Source organism: Rissa tridactyla, chromosome 1 (assembly GCF_028500815.1).
Source record: "Rissa tridactyla isolate bRisTri1 chromosome 1, bRisTri1.patW.cur.20221130, whole genome shotgun sequence".
Classification (NCBI taxonomy): Eukaryota; Metazoa; Chordata; class Aves; order Charadriiformes; family Laridae; genus Rissa; species Rissa tridactyla.
The window spans coordinates 30,482,729-30,499,663 of NC_071466.1; the positions used below are offsets into that span (position 1 = coordinate 30,482,729).

Sequence of the window (16,935 nt, forward strand, 5' to 3'; positions counted from 1 at the left end):
TTTGCTTGTTTTGGGGTTTTTGGTTGTTTTTTTTTTTTACATTTTCCTGACTTTAAAAGCTTTCTGTTATAATAATGTGCTTAAAAATTGCCAAAGTTCCCAATTATTTTCATTGCTCAAATTGTCATTCTGTTTGTCATCTACAAAACTAGAAAAGCCAAAGCTATGTCTCACTGCTATCACGGAACATATCTAAGTGTGGGTAAGTAAGAGCCGTAGGGAAAACAAATTGAATAAAGAACTTCAGTTTCTTCTCCGGTTTCAATCATGGGGAGAGGAAGGCAGACTTCGTTGGGAATGGACCAGTTTTTCTGGAGTTGAGGAGGCTGCTGTTGTGTATAAACCCATTAGTGAGACAGAGTCACCTCTAATCCGTCCCTGGCTTCTTTGCAGATGGGACACTAACTCCCATTAACTCTCCCAGCTCAAAGAGAAAAAAATCATGCACGTTCTCCTTCTTTTATTCACTGTAATTCTCAGGAAAAATAAACAACCCTGAAAAAAAAAATAAACAAACCCTGGAAAAAAATGTATAGTATACTAAAGTCATACATTTCCAGCACTGGAAAGGTTTTATTTTTATAAAATCACTTGGATTCCTCTATCTACTTTTAAAGATCATGACCCTGAAGTTACCAGCAAGTAAGAGTACCGTCACACTCTTGACGCCTGCTCAGGATACACCTCCACAGCATCTTAAGCTGACCTAAGTTGCAGCGCGATATCCCTGCCAACCAGACATGCTTCCTCATGTCCTTCTTTGTGCTGGTTCAGGGAGCCAACCAGATAAAAATCACCTAAAAGAAAAATTCAGATGTTTTGCCAAATCACTTCCCTGAACTGACTCTCCACCTGGTCACAGCTGTTGCTTCCTTTGCCAGGCAGAGGACAAGACCATGTGGCCAGAAGACAAGACTACCCCAGCCTGGATTTAGACTGTTCTCAGCGGCATTATAGCACACATCCAGATTTAACCAAGTAAATTTGGGTACTAAAAGCAGCCCAGTTTCAATAATATGAAGATTTGGGTGTACTCATTTCCTCAGAGGGGAAGTCCTTAAGAGTGAAAGGCAAGAAATGAAGTACTAAAAGGATCAATCTTTTATTTCACATCTGCATTAATGACCTTGGCACGGAAAACAGCAATGTATTAGTGAAAACTGCAGATGACAGAGTTCTATATATCAAACATATAGCACTATACAAAAATAACTGATTTTGAAGAGGGTAAGAACATGGGATGACATTTAGCTACAAAAAATGCAGGGTCACATGCTCGGAGATGACTATTAATTAATTCTAACTTCAGGTGTGATCTCTTAGAAGCAGGGAAATCAAAAAGCCGTGAGATCACTAGCAGATTACAAAATGAGCGTGAGCCGCCAATGTGATACAGTTGTGAAAGGCAAACACGATAACATAAATGCAGGAGATACAGAGAAATATTAACGCCATTGTACATGCTGCTAATGAATTTCTTCTCTTTGGTTTTTTTTTTGTTTGTTTTTTTTCCATTTTTGTCTACGTTCAAATAAGAGCAACACAAGGGTGAAAAGCTGAATTTCATGGCTGGGCACTGAGCCAATCCTTACGTAAGAAATTAGTGACTTCAATGTTTCAACTGCTTTTTGTACGGCATTTCTTCTACCTTAACCCTAATGAGATCCCAATTAAAGTGAAAACAACAAGGTGTTTTGCCATGACCAGACTGGCAAGCAGTGTGTGATAACAAGCACCTCAGTCCACAGTGAAAGCTGTCCTTGCTGCAGAAGGCACAGACTGGAGAACGTAGGGAAGTAGTTTGGCAAAATATTTTCTACAAAGGTAATACTGATGTACGAGAGTTGGAAACACGGTCGTCACTTGCATTAACAGATGAACAAGCATGAAAGACGAAAATTACTTTGCATTTCCATGCACACTTATTTAGCGTTTAAAATAAATTAGCTTGTTGAAAGTTACAGATGAACAAAATTGGAAACTGCTGGTTTTCTGCCATAAAAGTATCTGTCACTATCCAAACAAAACTCCACCTCTAGCACGCCCATTGCAAGGAAGATGTGAATGATTTTGAATATTAAAGGGATGGGAATCGGTGTGTACTTGCGTCCGTCTTCTTCTGCATAACTTCAACAAGCACCTGCAGAACATTTTGGTTTGAGGACTAAATGGACTCGAAACCTCAGTAACCAAACCCAATGATGAACCACCCCGGCACTGCACAGATACGTCTGCATACAGGTATGCACACACATATATCTGTATGAAATCATAGAATGGTTAGAGTTGGAAGGGACTTTAAAGATCACCCAGTTCCAACCCCCCTGCCATGGGCAGGGACACCTCCCACTAGACCAGGCTGCTCAAAGCCCCATCCAGCCTGGCCTTGAACACTTCCAGGGATGGGGCATCCACAGCTTCCCTGGGCAACCTGTTCCAGTGCCTCACCACCCTCACAGTAAAGAATTTCTTCCTGATATCTAATCTAAATCTACCCCCTTTCAGTTTGAAACCATTACCCTGTGTCCTATCACTACACTCCCTGATAAAGAGTCCCTCTTCATCTCTCCTGTAGGCCCCCTTTAGGTACTGGAAGGCTGACATAAGGTCTCCCTGGAGCCTTCTCTTCTCCAGGCTGAACAACCCCAACTCTCTCCGCCTGTCCTCATCGGAAAGGTGTTCCAGCCCTCTGATCATCTATATAAAAATATATACACACATAAATAAAAACACATACACACACATACACCCACAGTTACATATAAGCACAGATTTAAATCCCGCAGACCCTTGTTGGCATTTGCTTAGAAGAAGGAGCACTCATCTTTATTTAACGGCCCCACACCTCCGACCCCGCCGGCCCTGTGCGAGGCGCGCAGGTCGCCACCCGCCATGTCCCTCCTCCGGGCTCAGCCCGGGGCCCGCCGAGCCCGCTGGCCTAGGCCTGGCCCGGCCCGCCCGGTGCCCGCGGCCCGCCGAGGCCCCTGTCCCGCCCAGCCCGTCCCCACCTCACCGCCTCCGCTCCCCTGCTGGGGCCGACCACGACGCCTATGGAAGCGCGCAGCTCCCAGTACCTGGATCCTATCTCTTCCGCGGAACAGGCAGAGCTACTGCCTCATTAAAAATCCTCACCGCCGTTCTCCGATGCACCTCGCCCACCCCTCAGCCTCTCCCCTCCCCGCGCTAGTCGGGTACAGAAACAGAACCCCCCCATCCCTCCCCCGTAGCGGTCACCGGGACATTTTTAGTTTTTCTTTTCGGTCAGGCGCGCCGCGGGCAGCAAAAGAGGTAGACGAGGCCGCGAAGGCCCCCGCGGACGCCGGCCGGCGGTTGACGTGTCGGTGGGGAGCGGCGGCGGCAGCCGGGAGCATCATGTGAGTGAGCGGTCCCGGGACCCCCTCTCCTCCCTTCTCCCTCTCCTCCCTCCCGGCCCTAACCTGGTGCTTTCTCTCCAGGTCGAAGGTCACCTTCAAAGTGACGCTCACCTCGGACCCGCGACTGCCCTACAAAGTGTGAGTGGAGTGGCGGGCCGGGGCCGGGGTCTGCGGTGTTGCCGCCTGAGGCGAGGAGGCCGTGAAAAGCGGCGGCAGCAGCGCAAAACGTACGCGCTCCTGAGGCGGCGTTTTTGTCCCTCTGCGTGTGAAATGAGAGGCGGTTCTCTGGTGTTAACTCGCCTGTGGGGGCTTTTTGACTTCGTTCTACCGCAAGGCCGATCTTTTTAGGTTTTGACCTAGAGCTTAAATAGTACACGCGCATCTTTGGCAAGATTATTACCATTGGTAAAAGTGAAGTTTTATTTAGTAGTTTAATAGCAAAGTTGCTTTTCACTTTGTCTTAGCAGTCACGTATTTACATACATTGTAATTTCAGGTTAAGTGTGCCTGAAAGTACGCCTTTCACAGCTGTCTTGAAGTTTGCTGCAGAAGAAGTAAGTAGAAAGTGATCATGTTGGGTTTTTTTAACTTTTTTGAACATTCCTGAAAGCAAAAGCTTTTTAATTGTAAAATAAAATGGTTAATTCAGCACAAAGAACGCTCTTCTTAAATACACGTGGACAGAAGCTTTATTGGTGTCACTGGGGGCCTGCCAAAACTTTCAGAATCCTAAACTTAGCAATTCTTGCAAAATTTACACATCAGCAGCAGGTATTAACACATGTCCTATTCTTTGCAATTAAATTAAACCATTTGATATGAATAATGTAAAAATTTATGACAGGGAACATAATTAAAATATATTGCTATTGAATATTTAATATTTTAAATTGCTTGCATAAAATATCCAGAAAATTCTTTAGTGTTGTTCAGGAAATTCTTAAACTCTTCTCACATTCAGTTTCAGTAATCTCTGATTTTGGAAGACACATTTTTTATTATAGAATATAAGGTGTTGAGATTAGGTACACGGGCTAGATTCAAAAAGCAGACATAAGAAAATAAGACTTGGTCTGGGTGTTTAATCTTTCGCATGGAATCCAAAACCAATAGATGCCTAAATTGCTTGTATAATGTATTTGGAAAGAAACATCCTGTTTTTTTCAGATTAAGTGTACAAAGTTTAAGAGATGTTCATCTGGGTGTACACAGTAAAATAAAATGTTCACAAAAGCATTACAGATTTTTTTGTCTAGTCAGGAAAGAGTCTGTTCTTGCAATTCCCCTTCTGCCTTTTTAGGAAAACATGGAAAATTTTGGATTATTGAAAAATTTCATTTGTTTAAGCATTGGAATTGTAATAAAATAAGTAATTAGGAAAGATAATGGCCTCCATGTTATGAGTCTCCTTATGTTGTTAAGTGTTACACCACTATGTGACAGAAGTTCTTAGTGGAAACACAGCTTGTGGGGGGAGGTTGTAGATTGTTTGTTGTAACTTCACTTGAAGAGAACAATATACAGAATATAAAATGCTGTTAAAGATATTTGCTGATTTAATTGTTTGGGTTTTTTTAAACTATGTTTTTTTCCCAATTATTTTTCATTTGAACTAATACAATCCATTCATAGAGAGCTAGACTGAAACGTCTAATAGACGAGCATGAGGGACCAGGAAAGATTGAAGTGGGACTGAGTAGCTGGATATACCAGGTTCTGGTGGGAGGTTTGCCACCAAAACTGTTAACTTTACCTACTCGTTGCACCACAGCGTTAGTTTGTGATAGGGTCCTCTGTGAAATGGATTTAAAGAAGAATTAATTACTTAAATATTCACATTTATCAAACCATTCTTTTAGTTGATGTGAGTATTCGAGCATCTGTGGGAGTTTTGCTTTTTGACCGCAAACCACTCTGGATCAGCATCATTTTATAGAGTAATTGTAGATGTATTTTGGAGGCTCACAAGAAAGATTGAAAAGGTGTGATGGAATGTAAAAGAGCCCAGTGTTGTTAATGCTCACTAGAGTAATTCCATTAAATGCCTATACAATAAACACTTTCTTTTAAAGAAAATAGAAAATACAAAGAATACTTTATTAATTTCCCCCAAAACAGTGTGAAGCACTTTTGTATTAGCCTGTGTCAGTGATAAGTAGGAATTAATAACATGAACATATGTTTGATTTTTCACAATATGGCACTGTTTTTAGTTGTCATTGCTGATGTGTTACTGAAGCTTTTTACATCTCTATGAGACCAGGCAGAACTAAATGCTTTGTAAACAGAGAACAAAAAAGACTGTTTTACTCTTCCGGGGAATGAAGTTCCTTTGATCCTTTGTGAACTGGCACTGAAAAGAATGAGAGAGAATTTTTTTCTTATATAAATGTTTTTTGTTCCATGAAATCCATAGCTTAACGTTAACTTGAGCTGTGCATTGTGATTCAGATACCAGTTTCACAGTATCCTGTGTGAAACATATAAGGAAAAGATCAAACTGTAGCCCTGGATGTTGGACAAAGATGTTAGTTGGTCTCCAGGGGAAGCGCATTATCTCCTCACTGGTTAAAGCTTCTGGGTCAGAAAAGGATTTAAGTTTCGACTGTTTAACTTTAGCAAGTTTCTACTGAGTTGTTTTTCAGAGTCTTAAAGTTTGTCCAAATTGTAACCAGAATTCCTCTGGCATAGTAGAACTGTAGCCATGATGTAGAATGGTCATCTTATGTATCAACTTTCAGTCACAGAGCTTTGTCAAAGATTACAGTTTTTCCAAGTAAAGTTTCCTGAATTACTTTTATTACTTTTATTTTATTACTTTTTTTTTCTTGGAAACAACTGAAATACACAGTAGGTTTGTTTTCTGTCATCTCTAGCACATCACATAACATGTGAAAGTTCATTGTACACAATTCACGATTGGCAGAGCTGGAAGTGAAAGAGAACAGGGTCATTAAATGGGGAGGTCTCAGGAAGTCTCAGTCATTTGTAGCAGTCTCAGCCCTTCCCACTATATACATTTGGCAGTGATAATTTGGATAATATCAGTTGAATTCTTTTCTTATTTTTTATTTTCTGTTTGTATTACAGACTATATATAAAAATATCAATTGAAATGTAGAGTATTGGAAACACTGCTTTCTTCAGTTTTTTATCTATTTATAGTTCTTTCGACAGTTGTCACAGTTTATTGTGACAGTGTTAATATTCTCATTTACAATACGTGATCTCTCTTGGGTTTTTTCCTTCATCTGTTAAAGCTACTTGGTACATACCTCAGATGTACATTTGTGCAATACTTACAAAATCCTCTCTTACATTTGTGGAATTGTTAATAAAATAGTCATCCATTTCCATTAAATAAAGTTAAATTTTATTCTATCGTAAACATGTATATATTTGAAACTTTTATTTTTCTAATGTTTTTCTAATGTTACTCTTCATAGATTGGTGCTAAAATACTATGGTTTAATGCACTTATCTGCTATGCTTTGTGCCAAAAGGAGATGAGCTTATTGCTGTAGAGGATTCTTGTCATCATTGTAAAAAGTGAGAAAGGGATATAATTGTCTCTATATAATTGTCATACTTGCCTTGTAATTTGACTGTAGATACTGACAAATGTATTTCCTAGCATTGGAGAAATATGCTTTTGTGTGGCAGCCTCAGTTATCAATTTATAAGGTTTTTAAAGAAAAAAAAAATCTTTTTTTCTTAAAGCGTATGAGTTTGGGGCTGGATGTTACCCAATTTGGTTTCAAAGCAAGCCAAGTGACATGATTTACCTGCTATGGATAAAAAGCTGAGAGAGAAGTAAAACAAAAATTCTTCTAATTTTGTGTGTTTGGAGATAAAAAGAGCCGGTTTTTCAGTATATGAATAATTAAGTACTGTATTCAGGCATGGTTTCTGTGAGCTTTAGCTGTTGCTGTTAATGCATGGTGTTTCTGTAAATTAAACCTGGAAATCTTAAGTTGACCAATAATGAGGAAAGCACAACTAGTGCAAGCCATTGAAAGGCAGGCTGAAGTGACTTGTTCAGCAGATGGGAGTGCTCTGCAGTTCTTCCAGGGAAGCACTCAGTGTTAACATTCATAGTTAGCTGCCTTTTTTTCTTACGCAATATAGAGAGGAGAATGGAGTGATTTTGTGAGGAGGTTTCACTGATACTCGCTTACACCAGTCTTTCATCTTAGGGGTTGTTCATTGTGCTAAGTAAGGGGAGGCCAAGGAGCAATCTTTGGTCCTCAGACCAAGTAGCACTGATTGACTTCCACCCACCTCTTCTGTCCTGTGTGGCCCAGCCACATTACATAGTGCAGGATTTTTCTCTGGCCTTGCCTGGCTCCTTGTAATCCTGAGAAATAATTTTTCTTGTCTTCCCCATCTCAGTTTCATATTGTAAAACTGACCGCGTATGTTGCGTGTAAAGGTGGGGTACCGTAGAGACCCATGGTGGTGGCTGAGGGTACAAAGCCTGCTTAGGCTGGTGTCAGAAATCTGAGGAGGGAGCCAGATCTGATGCAGTGCTGTTAGTGCTTCCTTTTGTAATTGAATCCTGGAGCAAACTCTTCTCTTGCAGCAGTGCAGTTGGGGAGGTCCCAATAGAGCCAGGGAGAAAGCTAGGAAATTGGTGAAAATTAACCAAGATTAGCTAAAGCTAATTCTTGTCTAACTCCTGTTAGATAAAACGGGTATGCTTCTAAGAAGTTCATTTCCATACATGTTTTAGCCATTTCTTTATCTAGTATAATAAGAACTATTATTTTTTAACTTTGCAGATGCTTAACTTTTATATTTTTTCGAATGAGCAATTATAGTTAGATTTAATTAGTTGTTTAGTACTGCCAATTTCGGGTTCTGTATTGAGGTCTCTAATCAACTTTGACTTGAAACCTGTATTTTGCTATATCTGTAAATCTGAGGGGAATCTTTTCTCATATTTTTTTTGTACCTGAGCCAGCTAAAATTATAATTGCTTTGAATATCCCCCATATATTTTCTGCTTTAACTATGTCTCTTCTGTTATTTTGTCCTACTCTTATTTCTTTTAGTTCAAAGTTCCTGCAGCAACAAGTGCCATTATAACAAATGGTAAGAATATAGTTTATATAGAATTTTTTTATAGTTTTTGTATTGTAGTTTCAGTGAAGGGGTATTGATAAAAGCAAAAGTGTCTTTTCTTTCAGAACCTCTACAGTCTGCAAACTGCATTTAATAATATTGCAGTATTAATTAAATTGCTTATGCATGGGATGAAGGTATTAAACCACTAATATTATTAATTTGGTTTTGTCCAAATATATAGCTTGGATTTTCTGTGCTGAAGGTTTCTTGTTAGCTCCTGTGATAAGGCTAGTTTTGGTTATAAGAAATAGCTGCATGAAGACCTGATGTAATAATTATATCTTGTTGGTATATTATATTTTTTTACCTTTAAGTTTAGTGTATTATATTGTAATATGTCTGTTTCATCTTCCACTCTTTTTTCTCTTCTCTTCTCTTTTTTTTTTTTTATTCCTTTTTTTCTCCCCTAGATGGTATAGGAATAAACCCTGCACAGACAGCAGGTAAGTTAGTATTTATGAAGCCCAGTATTAAAAAGCTCAGTTATTTTACTTTTAAACTAATGCGTAGCACTCGGGGTTCTATTTTAACTTTTGATTTCTTAAGTGGGAGAAACATTACCCAGTAGCTGGAAACTACAGTCAATGTATTGTGTAAAAGGTTAAATCCACAGAACTATTGTTCAGCATTTGCTTATTTAGGTCTGTGAAAAAATGAGGCACTTCTGATCTTCAGAGCTTAGCTATTTAGTGTGCAGTTTAAAAGAGCAATATTGTATATTACATGTTACTGAAACAACAAGTAATAGCTGTATTTTTTTCCCCACTATACCTAGTTCAGTAGTATTTGCTATTTTAGCAGCACTTCTGATGAGGTATGTTTAAAAAATAGTATTCAGTTTTAGAGCAGGAACTCTAAGTGCTTTGGAAAGCATGTTTTCAAGAAGAGAGGATCTTCTTGCCGATGGCTCTTTTATTCTTACCAAGGGATTCCATGTGAGAAATCTCTGATTGCAGCTGTGGAGGCTTGCTGTCACAGAAAAGTGTAAAGCTTTTCCCCATCACCTCTTGAAATATGTGGAAAAGTAGTACAGATGTTAAATTGTACTAATAATGGTATGCTTCTGTGGACTTGTTCTTAAAAAGCTATACTTTTAAGTTAATTTGGAAACTATTAACAGTATCTAATCTCAACACATTTGAGATGAGTTACGGTGGAGTATCTTATTAGGGAAGAAATGTTCATAACTTTTTACTAAGAAATAATAAAAATGGCTTTGGTGGTTGTGGAACCCAGTCATCCAGTGAAAATTTTACTCCTGCTTGCAAATGTGATGAACAGTGGATGGAGACTTGTTGTTTTTCTGGTTTTTGCCTGAAATCTCTGCCAGGTCTCATTCATTTGTGCCCTCTGTCTGCCAGTCATTATTGAACGTACCACACCATTTTTTTTTTCAGATCTAAAGAGAGTATAAGAAAGCAAGATATTATCATCCCACTTAGCTACGTAAGATAAATAGCATAAAGTAAATCCTTACGGAGCAAGTAGTAGTATCTGATGGTTAGAAGAGCAGTTGCTTGACGTTAGTTTGGGGAATTTCTTGGAGTTGTAAAAGGAATCATTTAAATGTGGTGAGCCATTTCTGGGGTCTGTGATTGCATCAATGTTTGAAAATGAAGATCAAGTGGGTGTTTGGCTTTCTGCTCTACTGGAGGTTTCTGTCCTTCCTGGTCTTGCGTTAGGATACCTGGATTATGATTTGACAGGTGTACGGCCTCAGGCAGACTCCTCAGCTGATGGTGTCCTCATCGTGATCGATGACCAAGTGTATTAAAAACAGATAATAAAACTAATAATTTAGTTTAGCCTCCAGATCATCACTCACATGACCACTGAAGAATACTTAGGCAAAAGAGGTAAAGTCAGTTGCTTAAGCTAAGGTATACTTATGCTGTTTCTCTTCCTCAAAAGTATACTTGCATTTTCTATTATGTGGCTTAAATTAGTTGTAGCTTAATCCTGCAAAGTAAATGTATTTAGGACTATTTGACTCATGTCTAGAGGAGAGCTACCAAGCTGGTGAGGGGTCTGGAGACCAGGTCATATGAGGAGAGGCTGAAGGAACTGGACACGTTTAGCTTGGAGAAGAGGAGGCTGAGGGGAGACCTCATTGCCCTCTACAACTACCTGAAAGGGGGTTGGAGAGAGGTGGGTGTTGGCCTCTTCTCCCAGGTGAATAATGACAGGACCAGAGAAAATGGTCTGAAGTTGCGGCAGGGGAGGTTTAGATTAGATATTAGGAAGAATTACTTTACTGCAAGAGTGGTCAGGCACTGGAACGGCCTGCCCAGGGAGGTGGTTGAGTCACCATCCCTAGAGGTGTTTAAGAAACATCTAGGTTTGGCACTTCAGGGCGTGCTCTAGTGACAGAGATTGTAGGGGTTTTTTTTGGTGTGTGTATGGTTGGACTCGATGATCTCAAAGGTCCTCAAAGGTAGTTCACCAATGCTTGCAGCTGTGCATATTGAATTCAGATCTCCAATTGATTTGCTTTACCATTCCTAAGTTCTTATAAATGTTGAGGAATTATTCAGTAGTAGTATAAGACAGCATCTCATAATCAAGGATCAGGTAAAACAAAAGCATCTAGATGCAAGATGTTTTCATCACAGTCTAAATCTTATCTGCAAATGTAAAATTAAGCACATGGATTGCACATGGATTTTTTTTTTATTATTTTTTTTTTTTTGGTAACAAGAAGGTACCATTGCCCTGACAATGCTGTGTGTTATTGCCCTTAAACTGGAGGGGAAAAAAAAAAACAAAACAACCAACCCAAAAAACAACCCCACCCCACCTCAAAAAAAAAAAAAAACAAAAACACAACCAACTAAAGAATGACCTACACCAAACGCATGACCCAGAACAAAATCCCTCCTCAGTTTACAAGTAAACTTATATAATTTAGATACAACTTTATTTTCAGCCTTATTAATTGATATCTCAGAAAATCAGTAGGGTAAAACATACTTTTTTTTTTCTCCTTTTTTTTCTTTTTTTTTTTTATTATATATTAAAGTTCATGTAGATTGAACAGTTACTTTAGTCTTCAAAAACTTCCCAAAATAAGATGATCTAGGAATAAAATCTTAGTAATCCTTGGGGATTTCGGAGGTTTTGTACTGTTCCACTATTTCTCCACCTTTCTGAATAAAAGTACTCCTTAAGTATGACTTTCATTCTCCCTACCTGATCCCATGGAGCAGGGGAAATGAAAGCTGAAAAAGCTAGACTTAGCACTTAATTCCTGTATTGATTTCAATTTTAAATCCTTGATAGTTCAGGGAATAGTATGCCATAAATTTAATAAAACCAGTGTGATATTAATGATGGAAACAGACTGAGAGGTGGCATGAAGTGTTGTCTGCGTGAGATGCAGCTCTGGTGTGTTTTAAAATTTTAGAGTGTTATGATGGCAATTGCACTATCGATACTTTTCATCTGTATTAGTAAGCGTAATTCTGTGGTTTGCTGGTGTGACAGATTTGCATTCAGTGGGTTTTACAGCCCAGAGCTGTGAATGCCCCATCCCTGGAGGTGTTCAAGGCCGGGCTGGATGGGGCTTTGAGCAGCCTGGTCTAGTGGGAGGTGTCCCTACCCATGTCAGTGGGGTTGGAACTAGATGATCTTTAAGGTCCCTCCCAACCCGAACCATTCTATGATTCTGTTCAGTATGTGGTCCTGGCAGATCTCTAAAAACCAAAAGTCTTCCAATAACAAATCCTTTTGAAATTATTTGCTTGTTGAATATGTTGAATAAGTAGATGTTGAATAAGTTATGTTGAATAAGTAGAATGGTTTTGATCCTGATCCATGTGCTGGAAGAGTGAAGTTTGAAAAAGGGTAGCTTTGGTCCAATATGCCAATAACTTGAACAAATGTTAAGTATCTTAATCTTTTTTTATAAGAGCACTCTACAGTCAGGAAATGGGGTGCTTGGGAGAGAAATTCTGGTTTTACACGTCAAGGCAAGGATGACTAAGAATAGGTAGATATTGTTAAAACCTGATATTGTAGAATTGCATATAGTCTGTTTCATGCAGTAGCAGTATGAAGTTAAAAAATCGTTCCATATAGTAATTAAATAATGCATCACTTTTAGCAATGTGTTTTCAAGTGTTACATTTAGTAGAAGAAAATAGCAACCTGAATGACAATCCTGAATACGTGCAGCAAATATTCTAGACATCTCAGTATTAGTTTTCATACTATGTCCTCTTGAAAATCTATCATGATTAAGACTGTACAGTAATAAACATGATTTTTTTTATGCTAAAATGAGATTGACTTATGCTTGGATATGTGTAGAGCCTTCCAAACAGAAAAGTATCTTTGAGGCTCTGAAATTAGAAGCAGATAAGTACTGACCCAAGGAGAGAATTCTAAATTAGTATATGCATGAATGACCTCAAGGTAAAAAAGAAAAAATTATGGAGAAGTAAAATTTCATTTCATGGTCTTGAAATTATTATGTTGTATAAGTGAAATCAGACATTGAAGTATAGAACTGCCGAGTTTGAAATGCCATAGCTTGCAAGTCTTTGGGTCTAGATGACTTTGGATCTGGTATTTTTATTTAAAAATAAGAGCTCTTTGGAGTAAGAGGGATAAGATGAAATTCCACGGAAACATTAAAAAATATACTTCTGGCATATTAGAGGAATTGCTACAAAGATGTTAAACACTGACTTAACATTATTATCCTTTAAATGTGTATGCTTGTTTTGGTAACATTTTATTTGGTTGGTTGGTAACACATTGTGTTTTGTTTGTTTGTTTAGGAAATGTATTTCTAAAGCATGGTTCAGATCTACGGATTATTCCCAGAGATCGAGTTGGGAGTTCTTAACATCTCCTGAAAGATTTGGAATAAGTGACATTGCCATGCAGAAAAGGTCGATTTATTTTGGAACTCCAAAGTGCAACTAATGAATTAGCCTTTTTTAAAGCTAGCAAAAATGACTTCCCAGGATTTGATTTTTTTTTGAAACGGAGATAAGGTTTCATTTTCTTGTTAAAATGTATTTACTCATGCACTGATTCTTCACTGACCAGTAGAAGAATGGGCTGATTGCATGTTATGTTCTTGAAAGAAAGATGGACTTCTGTATAGGTGTTACTGACACCACAAGGATAAACACATAGCCACGATCAATAGATATTTAAATTATTGGATATTGTTGGGCCTGCTTGTGCAAGGGGACACTGTGTTATGATTTTGCTGCAAAGAAATTGTTCCTACTGAGTGCTAAACCTTTCTCTTTTTTTTCCTTTTTTTTTTTCTAAACTTATTTCCATGTTTAGAGGAACAGTTTTCACGTGGTTAAAGTATTAAGCTCAAATAGAAGGGAAATTTCAGGGGTTTGTTACTCAAATAAGTAAATAACTGCCAAATGTTCCAAAGTACATGTAGAATTTAATTGCTGCAAATATTTTAGATAAAGGAGAAAACAGAGGTTTCTGTGCGTTAAAACTTCATTTGACGTATTGTGAAGTTAAATTAAATGCAATTTCAGAGAATTTATGAGACCTAATCTCCTCACACGGAATGCCATCAGCTGAGAACGATTGCAGCGTAATTCGGGAATGTGTAGGTACTGGTCAAATAGGTCATTCCTTTTTCAGTAAACTAATCTGGTTCTTTCTGAAAGTCTTGTTTTGTTACTGCGTGTTACGTGGGGAAAAGCGTAGAATTCACTGAAATGTTTGTGTTCAGATTATATGCTTCTTGCTTATAAATTGCCAGGGGTAAACTATCCGTTGTGTATTTTAATTAGACAAATTGCTGCTTTTCTTGAACTGGTAATCTAAATCTTTGTGATTTAATATATTTGGCAAAAGCTTACCCTATTGCATTTTTTTTTTCTGTCCTACTGAGTTTAACAGAAAGAACAATGGGCGATGTAGTGCTTGGTTAAATGAGTGTTGTCACAAACGCAACTGTCCTGTGCAATAATCGTGCTCTAGAAGGATGTTCAGATAATGTGTCAGATAGTGCAGAAGTACAAAATGCCCTTCTGAGTGAGTGTAAATTGAGCGTATAGAGGAAAACTCTGAAAGTGATATTTGACTATAAACGTTTTTCAACTCTGAAATAAATTGTAAAATTCTGGATTTTCCTTTATTTTAATAAACAATTATATGAACAAACAATTATATTTGTTCCTCTCATATTCTTAATTAGATTGTGACAATAATTAAAAACTCTGCCCTTTAACCTTCTAATCAACATGTTTTCAGATTCATTTCAAGCCAAAAGATTCTTATTATGCGCAATTTTACAGAACACTGCCCTTAAAGGGCAGAGTGCATAGTTTCTATTAATCTAATGCCACAGTATAATTAGGGTGAGCCAAATTAATTGCTTGCAATTTTTGTCTGCAAATCTCATTGAATGAATACCAAAAAAACTCCTGATACTGGAATATAACAAACAGGAACCTTTGGGTTTTTTCCCCTGTCTAAAGTACAATATAGTTTTCGAAAGGTCATCATGGTTAAATGTGTTTTGAAACTAAGATGCTTTGATGTTTACGTAAAGAAGGGTTATGTAAAAATAATTTCAGATGACGACTAACATTTCTTACACTGTTACTTAGGTAATATTACAGATAACAAAGTATTTGACATACTGCATTGCAAGTAGTTCAGTTAATGTGCAAAGGATCTGTTCATTTTTAAGAATAACGGGTCTTTGTAGTACTTTCTATGTTCATTACACCTTTGTCTCAATATGGTCTCTAAAATCTGAACGTAACTTTTCTGTTTGGTAAAGAGGCTTGATTTCAGTAGTAAAATGTACTTAGCAGATGCTTGCAAGTTGATTTGATGTTTGCAAGTTCATTTTGTTATGTCTAAGTCATGTTTGACATGGTTGTATAGCAAAAATTCAGGTTTAGAACCAGAATTCCTCGGCTTGGGAGTCGTCATAAGATCCTGAAAAGCGCTGTACTCAGCCTTGTGCTGGTTTGTCTAACTATACTTTCAGGCGTACTTTAGAAATCAACTCTGCCTAGAGTTTGTATTGTCTTTGGCTCTGGTTATAACTTCACTGGTGTTAAATGAGAGACTTCCATTGTTTGTGATTAACTTTGTCTCGCCTTTCCTGAAGTCAATTTAAAGGGTCTTTTTTCTGTATTTTACATTTGTAAAAGGATGGCTGGTTTATGTTACAAAAATATTCTCTGAAGAGAAATTTTAGCAGAATCATAAATGTGAAAAGTTCCACCAAAACTTTTAAAGAGCTGTAATAATTCTTTTGGTTTATACAGTATTATATTAGTCTTATTTTTCTCAAATCTATTATTTGACAGAATTTGAAGATATCATGGAAATTTTTCGGGGAGGGAAACACAATGATCTGATGAAGTATGGAAGAACTGGAAGAGTTAGGAAATGGCCCTGATAATAGGTCTGGCACTAGTATGCCTTTCCTCCCTGTGTTCCCGCATCACAAAATCCAGCTTTCTTCTGTTTGAGATTAAAAGACCGTTTTCCTCTCTTATTGCCACTAAATAATAACCATAAAAATTGTTGACAGCAGGCATCAAAAGTTGAGAATTTTTCTTCTTTGTGTTTAGGTTGATGGTGAAAACCCAGCTCCTGCTGCTGCTGCAGTGATACAATGAGCAGTTGGAGAGAGAGGGAGAAGGAGCTGTGCCAGTACAACTGCAGAACGTTAGTGGATTCTGACGGTGCTGGGGGCACAGCAGTCCTTTCTCTGGCAGCATGCGGGTGGCCATCAAATGGAGCACTTTAACGGGGCAGTGGAAAATATTAAATCCTGCAGTCATCCTAGTAGCGCTGTGGAGGCTGTGTTTCAGTGATTCTGGCAGGAGCACTAAACTCCAGCTGGGTAAAATTCAGTCCATGTGCAATACATAGTGTTCAGATTTAAATACAGTATACCAAACTGTACATCTCAGTAGTGAATTTCAGCCACTGTTCCTACTGATGGAAGGTAAATGCTGGGGAGTATTCACAAAGGCTCGCATGATCTTTTTGAGGCTAATCTCTGCAGGCTGTTTCTGAAGGTAATGAAAGTGAGAGTCCTCCAGAGAGAGATTCAGAGAAGCTAAATGAATCTTCAGTTCTGAATTGCCCTCTGGAGGAGCCTTTCTCTCTTTACTGGCCAGAGAAAGCCATCAAGGCCTTATCCTCTAGGGACTAACGTTAACCTTTGTGAATACCTTCCCCAACAGGCACTTCCCCCTCCTATCAATATTATATGTTATAGCATTGTACTACCGACTCGCTGTTGTTTGATCTTGATGATACATGATACAAAGCTCCCAGGGACTTGTTCAAAACCAAAATTACAAGAACTTGTTTGCTTGAAAACAAACCTGCTTTTTTATGTAATACCTTTTGTTGAATGCATATTATTATTTTTTTTCTTTTTACAGCAGGTTCAGCAGCCTTGGTGGGAGTGTGG

General features: G+C 38.2%; 1 protein-coding gene across 4 annotated transcripts in view; it reads left to right on the top strand.

The window, feature by feature from the left end:
• Positions 1–3,102: 3,102 nt before the first annotated feature.
• UFM1 (ubiquitin fold modifier 1) overlaps positions 3,103–16,935 on the top strand; it is a 38,647-nt gene continuing 24,814 nt past the window's right edge. Inside the window, exons 1-7 of one of the 4 annotated variants that reach the window (XR_008468184.1) lie at positions 3,103–3,374; positions 3,456–3,512; positions 3,871–3,928; positions 8,429–8,468; positions 8,912–8,944; positions 10,184–10,357; positions 13,283–14,654. Coding sequence is in view for 1 of the 4 variants with exons in the window: in XM_054212667.1 (XP_054068642.1) it covers positions 3,145–3,374; positions 3,456–3,512; positions 3,871–3,928; positions 8,429–8,468; positions 8,912–8,944; positions 13,283–13,350 (486 nt within the window). In the remaining 3 variants the exon portion in view is untranslated. Of the gene's footprint in view, positions 3,375–3,455; positions 3,513–3,870; positions 3,929–8,428; positions 8,469–8,911; positions 8,945–10,183; positions 10,358–13,282; positions 14,655–16,935 lie in introns of those variants that run through there. The other 3 variants (XR_008468185.1, XM_054212667.1, XR_008468186.1) reach the window with 3 other exon arrangements.